The 12,038-nt window shown below is 49.4% G+C and overlaps 1 protein-coding gene across 1 annotated transcript in view; it reads right to left on the minus strand.

Moving 5' to 3' along the window:
• LOC143283145 (protein O-mannosyl-transferase TMTC1-like) overlaps positions 1–12,038 on the minus strand; it is a 114,457-nt gene that overhangs the window by 42,297 nt on the left and 60,122 nt on the right. The window contains exon 4 of the mRNA XM_076589288.1: positions 1,146–1,358. Within this exon, the coding sequence (XP_076445403.1) occupies positions 1,146–1,358 (213 nt within the window). The remainder of the gene's footprint in view (positions 1–1,145; positions 1,359–12,038) is intronic.

Genomic DNA, 12,038 nt, shown 5'->3' on the forward strand with positions numbered 1-12,038 from the left:
AGCGAGAACGGTGCATGCATTGAAATCATTCTTGAAAAGGATAGAGAAGGGTGGAAAGCCTGTACAAAGTATGACGGTGGGGCAGGGAGGGGGGTGGGGGGTGGGGGGGGGTGGGGGGGGCAGGAGCGGAGGGGGGGGAGGGAGGGAGGGAGGGGGAGGTATGATGAATGCAGAGTGACAGCAGTAGGAAAAGAGGGGGGGACGAGGGTGTTCTCAAACATGCCTTCACCCACGCACTTACACGTGCACACATCCGTGAGCGTATGGGTGAGGGGGAAAAAAAAAAAAAAAAAACAAGAGAGGCAAGGCCTTCAAGACTCACTTGTGATAAATTAAGTCCCCTAGCATTAATTAGAGAGTAATTTCCCTTTTTTACTATCTGCACCAAAACGTTTGCAAAATAAAATAAAAATTCCATGCTTTGCAAAAGAAGTTCCTGTTTGAACAAAAAAATGATAATAATGACTCCTCTTGTTGTTGTGTCAGAATAAGAGGTCAAAGTGCCAAGTTTAGAGAATACAAAAAATATAAATATAACAGTAAATGCAGTTTGCATATGATTAGGCTTCATCTTTTATTACTTTTTTTGGTGCCCATCCCAGAGGTGCAATATTGTTTTAAACAAGATGACAGGAAAGAACTGAATTTTTCCTATTTTTATGCCTAACTTGGTGTCAACTGACAAAGTATTTGCAGAGAAAATGTCAATGTTAAAGTTTACCACGGACACACAGACACACACACACACACACACACACAACCGAACACCGGGTTAAAACATAGACTCACTTTGTTTACACAAGTGAGTCAATAATGGATACTTATATAGCACACTCTCCAGAAATCTGCTCTAGGTGCTTTACAAAAGCGCTTTGTTAACATAAAACATTACATCTATGTTACATACACACACCAAAATATGACCACACACACACACACACATACACACACTGCATACATACATTTTAACATACATGTGTATCTAACAGCTATGATGCAAGAGACAAAACAACAAAATAAAACAAAAAAAACGCATGTTCCTCACTCATCCCACCTCACCATCACCACCACTTCCTCTCCCCGGCCACACCCCAACCCACACCTCAACCCCCAAAACCAAACCCGTCCCTCCCACACCCACCCACCTGAACGCCCTCCGCGTCACCGTCCTGGAGAAGACCAGGACGTCCAGAGCCGCGCACAGCCCCAGTCCCATGATGCCTTGCTCCTTGCACAGCATGGCCAGGCCACTGGCCGCCATGGCCACACACAAGTACACGGCCCGTAAGGCCCTCGGCAAGCAGCGCTCGTCATCAGCTTTCTTCTCCCCGCTCAGGTCGTCCCGATGGTCCAGGGAGCTGGAACAAACCACGAGAGTCCAGCTGGAATAGACATTTTCTGCAGACTAATTCCTTTGTCAGGTTTTTATTTTTTTTAAATGATAATGATACAAAAATAATATATAAAAAAAAAACCACCTTAGAAGAAGGCAATTTCCTTGCACACAAGCCGATTTTTTTCCACTAATGTTACCGGACTACAAACGGGTTTCAGTTTCTTAAGGGGACGTTACTGCGTTCGGGCGAATCCATAATACACGCTGCTAGCAACACCACATCTGCTAAGGCAGATTGCCTGACCAGCAGCATAAAACCCAACGCGCTTAGTCAGGGCTTACACGTTTTCCACATCTGCAATGCAGATGACTATTCAGCAGCGTAACACAGCGCGCTTAGTCAGGGCTTGAGTGCATGCATAATACACACACACACACACACATATATATATATATATTTGTGTACCTATCAGAGTGGATTTCTTCCACAGCATTTTGCCAGAAGGACAACACCCTCGTTGCCGTGGGTTCTTTTTCAGTGCGGCTAAATGCGTGCTGCACACGGGACCCTCGGTTCATCGTCTCATCCAAATGACCAGACGTGCAGTTTCACTTTTCAGCCAAACTTGGGAGGAAAGGCGAGAGCTGGAATCGAACCCTCAGCCCTCACGGACTGTGTACTGGCAGAAAAGCGTCTTGACCACCCTGATACCTTCCTCACCTCACGGACTGTGTACTGGCAGAAAAGCGTCTTGACCACCCTGATACCTTCCTCACCTCACGGACTGTGTACTGGCGGAAAAGCGTCTTGACCACCCTGATACCTTCCTCACCTCACGGACTGTGTACTGGCAGAAAAGCGTCTTGACCACCCTGATACCTTCCTCACCTCACGGACTGTGTACTGGCAGAAAAGCGTCTTGACCACCCTGATACCTTCCTCACCTCACGGACTGTGTACTGGCGGAAAAGCGTCTTGACCACCCTGATACCTTCCTCACCTCACGGACTGTGTACTGGCAGAAAAGCGTCTTGACCAGTCTGATACCTTCCTCACCTCACGGACTGTGTACTGGCAGAAAAGCGTCTTGACCACCCTGATACCTTCCTCACCTCACGGACTGTGTACTGGCGGAAAAGCGTCTTGACCACCCTGATACCTTCCTCACCTCACGGACTGTGTACTGGCAGAAAAGCGTCTTGACCACCCTGATACCTTCCTCACCTCACGGACTGTGTACTGGCAGAAAAGCGTCTTGACCACCCTGATACCTTCCTCACCTCACGGACTGTGTACTGGCAGAAAAGCGTCTTGACCACCCTGATACCTTCCTCACCTCACGGACTGTGTACTGGCAGAAAAGCGTCTTGACCACCCTGATACCTTCCTCACCTCACGGACTGTGTACTGGCGGAAAAGCGTCTTGACCACCCTGATACCTTCCTCACCTCACGGACTGTGTACTGGCGGAAAAGCGTCTTGACCACCCTGATACCTTCCTCACCTCACGGACTGTGTACTGGCGGAAAAGCGTCTTGACCACCCTGATACCTTCCTCACCTCACGGACTGTGTACTGGCGGAAAAGCGTCTTGACCACCCTGATACCTTCCTCACCTCACGGACTGTGTACTGGCGGAAAAGCGTCTTGACCACCCTGATACCTTCCTCACCTCACGGACTGTGTACTGGCAGAAAAGCGTCTTGACCACCCTGATACCTTCCTCACCTCACGGACTGTGTACTGGCAGGAAAAGCGTCTTGACCACCCTGATACCTTCCTCACCTCACGGACTGTGTACTGGCGGAAAAGCGTCTTGACCACCCTGATACCTTCCTCACCTCACGGACTGTGTACTGGCGGAAAAGCGTCTTGACCACCCTGATACCTTCCTCACCTCACGGACTGTGTACTGGCGGAAAAGCGTCTTGACCACCCTGATACCTTCCTCACCTCACGGACTGTGTACTGGCAGAAAAGCGTCTTGACCACCCTGATACCTTCCTCACCTCACGGACTGTGTACTGGCAGAAAAGCGTCTTGACCACCCTGATACCTTCCTCACCTCACGGACTGTGTACTGGCAGAAAAGCGTCTTGACCACCCTGATACCTTCCTCACCTCACGGACTGTGTACTGGCAGAAAAGCGTCTTGACCACCCTGATACCTTCCTCACCTCACGGACTGTGTACTGGCAGAAAAGCGTCTTGACCACCCTGATACCTTCCTCTCTTGATACAATCATCATCATCATCATCATCGCTGTTGTTTTGTTGTTGTTGTTGTTGTTGTCATGGTCATCATCATCGTAGGGACGCGAGAAAAGAAGATGCGATAATCATCAACATTACCAACATCATCATCATCGTTGTCGTTGTAATGGCCATATTCATCACAGGGGTGTAAATTCTTCCCAAAAAGTAAGCTCGCGTCAGTAACAATGTTTTCTTTTCTTTCTTTCTCTTTCTTTATTTCTTTCTTCCAAACCACGGCGAAACACGAGCACTTGTTCGTTGAATCAGAGCGGGCACCCACACAGGACACCACCGAGCTGACTTGACGGGCAGTGCTGGGTCTCCTCAGGTGTGTGGACTCAGGGCGACCTGACACTGGTGACCGTCACCGTCATAGTTCTGCAATTTCCGTTTATTGCGAACATTCGTGCGCAACATTATACACAATAAACAGATTTTCTTGTTGTCCTGTTCATCGATATCTGTGTTGTCTTGTGACATGTTCCAAATACAATACTGTTTAAACCAACAATATACATATTTTGTTGACATGAAAACGTTCCAAGAAAGGAACGGCGAAAGAGACGACGTTAACAGCGTTTCACCCCAATTACCATCATCAAAATATTGCAAGCGGAAGGCTCTTATACTGAAGAGGTGAATGTTGACAAAGAATACCACAATTCTGACGACGGAAGCTAAATGTTGGGTCATTCAGACACCCACTGGACATCCGAGGGGTCTGTGTAGAGGAGAAGAGAGGACTGGCGGTACTGAGTGAGTTAAAGAACTTTTAAAAACAGAACTGCCATTTGGAAGAGTCGAATTCATTTCACAGGAAGCGAAGCTTTAGATGGGGACAATCACGTCAATGGCTTGTTCAAAAGCGCACTTTTTTTTCTTCTTTTTTTAAGTGATTTACTGGAAATCCTGCTGGCTGAAATAATTGATGGACCACATAAGACGATGGTAATTGATTGACTGGCTGGTAAACTGGCTGACTGAAATGATCGATAGGATCACCTGACGCGATGGTAATTGATCGATTGATTGATTGGTTGGTTGGTTGGCTGGTTGGTTGGTTGTGGACCGGCTGACTGAAATGACTTCATCAACGTGTGGGTAGGATGGTTGGCAGCGCAATAACCGTCACAGCCAGAAGGTGTGTGCTTGGAAGGGGAGGTAAAAGGTTTTGTTGTTTTTTTCTCATGGTGTTAACTCCCTGGCTATACCTCTTCCATGTGAGCTATGAAGTCTGACCTCAAGCCAGGAGCCCGTTACATCGAATTTCACGGTCAGTGGCTCAATCGTCTCCTCCATTCCACCATCGGTCGGTCCTCCTTCTTCTTCTTCTTCTGCGTTCACTCGTGTGTACACGAGTGGGCTTTTACGTGTATGGCTGTTTTTACCCCGCCATGTAGGCAGCCATACTCCGTTTTCGGGGGTGTGCATGCTGGGTATGTTCTTGTTTCCATAACCCACCGAACGCTGACATGGATTACAGGATCTTTAACGTGCGTATTTGATCTTCTGCTTGCATATACACACGAAGGGGGTTCAGGCACTAAGCAGGTCTGCACATATGCTGACCTGGGAGATCGTAAAAATCTCCACCCTTTACCCACCAGGCGCCGTCACCGTGATTCGAACCCGGGACCCTCAGATTGACAGTCCAACGCTTTAACCACTCGGCTATTGCGCCCGTCGATCGGTCGGTCCATCTGACCTCAAGCCAGGAGCCCGTCACATCGAATTTCACGGTCAGTGGCTCATGTCGTCTCCACCATTCCACCATCGGTCGGTCCATCGATCGTTACAATCAAAAGATTTACCGATCTCAATCCATCATTCACCATCTCTTCTCTGTCTCTCAAACTCTACCTCGCAACACACACACACAAACACTCTCTCTCTCTCTCTCTCTCTCCCTCTCTCTCTCTCTCTCTCTCTCCCTCCCCTCTCTCTCTTTTCCCTCCCCCTTTCTCTCCCTCCCCCATCTCTCCCTCCCCCCCCCACCTCTCTCAGCCAGGTAAGAAGACTGCATAGTATATCTCAGCATACCTCAGATCAGACAGATCTGACAGAATGCCGTTCAGCATTACAAGAAGAGAATACAAAATGATCACGATCACAAGGAAAGGAACACTCCGACAGGAAATGTAATCTAAAGCGGCATGGGTTTAGGCTGAATATAATGCACCCTTAACCCATTTGCGTTCATACATTTCGTAGAGAAACTCGTTCTGGTGTTGGGCTGTGTGCAGACTGACTGCAAAGGGGTTAAGTCATGAAGACCAGGACAGTTTCAGTTTCAGTTTCACTTTCTCAAGGAGGCGTCACTGCGTTCGGACAAATCCATACACGCTACACCACATCTGTTGAGCAGATGCCTGACCAGCAGCATAACCCAACGCGCTTAGTCAGGCCTTGAGTGCATGCTTACATATTTGTGTACCTATGAAAGTGGATTTCATTTTACGTAATTTCGCCAGAGGACAACACTCTCGTTGCCATGGGTTCTTTTTCAGTGCGCCAAGTGCGTGCTGCACACGGGACCTCGGTTTATCGTCTCATCCGAAAGACTAGACGCTCAGTTTGATTTTCCAGTCAAACTTGGGAGAAAGGGCGAGAGCGGGATTCGAACCCACACCCTCACGGACTCTCTGTATTGGCAGTTGAGCGTCTTAACAATTCTGCCACCTTCCTCCCATGACAACAAAACATAACATGATTCTCATCTTCTGAATCGTGCCATAAATGACACAACGCTGTGTCGAACTCTTCTGAACCGATGGCTCTGAACCGATGGCACGCAGTGTTTGTAACGCAAAATCTTAGTTTGCTCAAAGCACACTTTGCATATCTATTCATTGCAATCCCAGTTAATATGGTCCACCATTATAGTCAGCTGATACATCCTGTATTCAGCAAATCTGTTTCTGTTCTGAGCAGGTTTCCGCCATTCTTGCACTCTGCAGTCAACAAACAAGTCTTTGTGAAAAACGTTATATGTGACTGCGGTATCTGCTATGACATTCTTCATTTACAACGCCTTAAAAAGCCATTGCCTACAGTCAAAACTTAGATGACAGCATTAATATAAATGCTTCCCGATACGAAATTATCTTAAATGTAAATAATATGCACCGAACTTTCGGGAAAATGATTTATGTGACTGGTATTTGACCCTCAACCACCCCCCTCCGTTTCACACAGAAACTTAGGCGTAAATCTGAATGAAACATTTCATGTCTTCTCTCGTTACCTCAACTCCACCCCCTCTCAAACACAGAGACAGACAGAGGACACACAGAGAGAGGCACAGACCGACAGACAGACACAGAGAAACAGACAGACAGACAGACAGAGGGGAACATGACATTCCGTATTTATGATCTCTGTTGTTTGCCATTACACGCATGAGTGACTTTCCAACATCACCATACCACACTCAGCGAACAATACCAGTGGAACACAACCTTACCATTCTTCAAAACATAAAGCACACAATGATTTATCGACTTCAGCCGCAAAGCAAAACAGGACATTTCTCGCGATTACGATCACGACCATGACGACGACGACGACGACGAAGACAATGACCACACACACACACACACACACACACTCATACAAACACACACACACACACACACACACACACACACACCACCACCACCACCACCACCACCACCACAACCAACACACACACACACACACCATTACCACCAACACACACACTCATACAAACACACACACCACCACAACCACACACACACACACACACACACACACACTCATACAAACACACACACATACCTCCACCACCACCAACACACACACACTCATACAAACACACACACACCACCACAACCAACACACACACACACATACACACACACACACTCATACAAACACACATACACCACCACAACCAACACACACACACACACACACACACACACACTCATACAAACACACACACATACCTCCACCACCACCAACACACACACACTCATACAAACACACATACACCACCACAACCAACACACACACACACACACACACACACACACACACACACACACACTCATAACACACACACACCACCACCACAACCAACACACATACAAACACACACACACACACCACCACCACAACCAACACACATACAAACACACACACACACACACCACCACCACAACCAACACACACAAACAAACACACACACACTCATACAAACACACACACATACCTCCACCACCACCAACACACACACACACACACCACCACCACCACCACACACATCCACCCGCTCTCACCCCACCCAAGCCACACGTACCCGAAACAGCCACACATATATATATTTATAGCCCCCAGGGCCTCGTGGAGGGCGGGTAGGCCCCCAGTTAAACGGGTGGATGCCAGTCACGCGGTGGGGTGTCAGAAAAAGCCGAGAGTGACGAGTGGGTAGCGCTATTGACAGCGCGCAGTCGGGTGTCGTTTGAGCGGGGTGGTCTATGGGATGGCGACGCTACTGGAGATCCTGAGAGCGGGTATGGTGGAAGAGGTGGTGGGGGGAAGGGGGGAGGGGGGGGGGGGGGGGGGGGGCAGGGAGAAAAAGACAGACAGAAAGAAAGAAAGAAAGAAAGAATAAAGACGTGGAGTGAATGTATCATGAGGTGGATAAATAAGAAAGGTTTTGTTGGAAAAGTGTAACAAGTCTTTTTTTTTTATATTCTCTTTTCTTTCTTTCCTTGCGTTTGTGTGTGTGTGGGGAGGGTGGGGGGGCTGGAGGGGGTGTTTTGTGTAGTGTGTGTGTGTGGGGGGGGGGGGTCTGTATGTGTGGGTGTCGGGGTCTGTGTGTTTTGTGTAGTGTGCGTGGGGGGGGGGGGCCCGGCAGGGGGCCGGGGGTGTCGGGGGGGGGGGGTGTGTTTTGTGTAGGGTGCGTGTGTCGGGGGGGGGGGGGGGGGAGGTGTCAGGGGGGGTGTTTTGTGTAGGGTGTGTGTGCGTGTGCGTGTGTGTGTGTGTGTGTGTGTGTGTGTGTGTGTGTGTGTGTGTAAGTGCGCGCACTTGTGTCTGTGAGTACGATATGTGTGCAAACATGCGCGCATGTGCGTGCTCATGAGTGTGTGTGTGTGTGTGTGTGTGTGTGGTGTGTGTGTGTGTATAAATGTGTGTGTAAGTGCGTGTGTGTGTGTGTGTGTGTGTGTGTGTGTGTGTGTGCTGTGTGCTTGTGCTTGTAAATGTATGTGTGTGTAAGTGGGGGTGGGGAGGAGGGGGGGGGGGGCAAGGGGCGTGGGGTGGGCGGGGGGGGGAGGGTTGTGAGACTGAGAGACAGAGACAGAAAGATACAGACGGAAAGAGCAGGAGATAAACAAAACGATTCTTTATTTCATGACAGAAGCGGAGAAAAGACAAAAGCCCTCTAGGAAAAATGGAAAAAAAAGGCGGGGTGGGGGTGGGGGGGAGGGGGGGGGGGTGAGGGGGCGTTAAACAGCAAACACGAATAAACAACAGCACCTAACATCACATGTTTGTACACAGACATAATTAGGCAAACGCTGCAAAAGCTTACACGCGAAAACAGAAAGCAACACAGTGAGAGAGAGAGAGATGGAGAGAGAGAGAGAGAAAGAGAGAGAGAGAGCGAACACAGAGAGAACACTGAACACTGAAACACTGAAATGTTTAATGTCATTAGTGTCATAAACATTTCAGTGTTCAGAGAAAGAGAGAGAGACGGAGAGAGAGAGAGAGAGACAGAGACAGAAGAGACACAGAGAGAGAGAGAGAACACTGAACACTGAAACACTGAAATGTTTAATGTCATTAGTGTCATAAACATTTCAGTGTTCAGAGAAAGAGAGAGAGACGGAGAGAGAGAGAGAGAGAGAGAGAGAGACAGAGAGACAGAGAGAGAGAGAGAGACAGAGAGAGAGAGGAGGGTAGGAGAAGAGAAGAGACAGACAGACAGACACGGAGCACCAGAACACATAACGTCCATCCTATTCTTTTTTGCAAATACCAACACCTCAACAGTTGCTGCATCACAGTGGTTGAAAGCTGGATAGGGGTGGGGGAGGGGTCGGGGGGGTGGGGGGGGGGGGGTGAGGGGGAGGCTTGCGGGATGGGGGAGGGTGGGGTACCGGGGGGTGATGGGGGTGGTGGATACGGATACAGAATATTTCATTCAAAATTACAGGCCATGCCCACAACAGAAACCTGTAAGTCATCTTCTTAAAGGTTTCTCTTGTGTTGTCGCTATCTACTGTGGTTATTTATTGTACGCATTTAGGTTGCCATGTGAACATTTTATGTCTTGTATGTATACACGTTGAAGGACTGTGATTTCTGTGTACTGTTTATGTGTTTTACACCACAAATGAATTTCCCTTGTTGAGATAATAAAGTATTCTGTATTCACTCATGTGGGGGGCGGGGGGTGGGGGGGGGGTAAACAAACGTTGAGACACACACACACACACACACACACACACACACACACACACACACACACACACACACACACACACACACAGGGGGGAGGGAGAACAGCAACATAGTCTTTACTTTTCAGGGTACCATATGACCTGTGACGTGTTTCATGTTTCATCGAGTCCCTGAACTTCCAAGGGTCTACACTGTGCATGTGTGCGTTTCCATGCGCGCGCGCGCGCGCGTCTGTGTGGTTGCGTACGTACGTACGTGTGTCTGTGTCTGTGTGTGTGTATAGGTGTGTTTGTGGGTGGCTGGGAGTGAGGAGTCGCGTGTGGGTGTGAGGCACTTACTGTGGAGAATCGTGCGGCTGCGATAACAATCTTCCAAGAACCGGAAGTGTGGCTGTGACTGGAGAATCCGGGTTGGGTTGTGTGAGGAGAGACAGCACTGCTGTTGAGATGGTGTGAGAGACAGGGAGAGAGACAGCACTGCTGTTGAGATGGTGTGAGAGACAGGGGGGAGATAGAGACAGCACTGCTGTTGAGATGGTGTGAGAGACAGGGGTGAGAGACAGCACTGCTGTTGAGACGGTGTGAGAGACAGGGGAGAGACAGCACTGCTGTTGAGATGGTGTGAGAGACAGGGGGGAGATAGAGACAGCACTGCTGTTGAGATGGTGTGAGAGACAGGGAGAGACAGCACTGCTGTTGAGATGGTGTGAGAGACAGTGGGGGTGATAGAGACAGCACTGCTGTTGAGATGGTGTGAGAGACAGGAGGGGGGTGATAGAGACAGCACTGCTGTTGAGATGGTGTGAGAGACAGGGGGTGATAGAGACAGCACTGCTGTTGAGATGGTGTGAGAGACAGAGGGGAGACAGCACTGCTGTTGAGATGGTGTGAGAGACAGGGGGTGATAGAGACAGCACTGCTGTTGAGATGGTGTGAGAGACAGGGGGGTGATAGAGACAGCAGTGCTGTTGAGATGGTGTGAGAGACAGGGAGAGACAGCACTGCTGTTGAGATGGTGTGAGAGACAGGGGTGATAGAGACAGCACTGCTGTTGAGATGGTGTGAGAGACAGGGGAGAGACAGCACTGCTGTTGAGATGGTGTGAGAGACAGGGGTGATAGAGACAGCACTGCTGTTGAGATGGTGTGAGAGACAGGGAGAGACAGCACTGCTGTTGAGATGGTGTGAGAGACAGGGGGGGAGAGACAGCACTGCTGTTGAGATGGTGTGAGAGACAGGGAGAGACAGCACTGCTGTTGAGATGGTGTGAGAGACAGGGGTGATAGAGACAGCACTGCTGTTGAGACGGTGTGAGAGACAGGGGTGATAGAGACAGCACTGCTGTTGAGATGGTGTGAGAGACAGGGAGAGAGACAGCACTGCTGTTGAGATGGTGTGAGAGACAGGGAGAGAGACAGCACTGCTGTTGAGATTGTGTGAGAGACAGGGGTGATAGAGACAGCACTGCTGTTGAGATGGTGTGAGAGACAGGGAGAGAGACAGCACTGCTGTTGAGATGGTGTGAGAGACAGGGGGGAGATAGAGACAGCACTGCTGTTGAGATGGTGTGAGAGACAGGGGGGTGATAGAGACAGCACTGCTGTTGAGATGGTGTGAGAGACAGGGGGGGGGGGGTGATAGAGACAGCACTGCTGTTGAGATGGTGTGAGAGACAGGGGGGATAGAGACAGCACTGCTGTTGAGATGGTGTGAGAGACAGGGGGGGTGATAGAGACAGCACTGCTGTTGAGATGGTGTGAGAGACAGGGAGAGACAGCACTGCTGTTGAGATGGTGTGAGAGACAGGGAGAGACAGCACTGCTGTTGAGATGGTGTGAGAGACAGGAGGGGGTGATAGAGACAGCACTGCTGTTGAGATGGTGTGAGAGACAGGGGGGGGGGGTGATAGAGACAGCACTGCTGTTGAGATGGTGTGAGAGACAGGGGGGGGGTGATAGAGACAGCACTGCTGTTGAGATGGTGTGAGAGACAGGGAGAGACAGCACTGCTGTTG

This window comes from Babylonia areolata, chromosome 6, assembly GCF_041734735.1.
Source record: "Babylonia areolata isolate BAREFJ2019XMU chromosome 6, ASM4173473v1, whole genome shotgun sequence".
Lineage (NCBI taxonomy): Eukaryota > Metazoa > Mollusca > Gastropoda > Neogastropoda > Buccinidae > Babylonia > Babylonia areolata.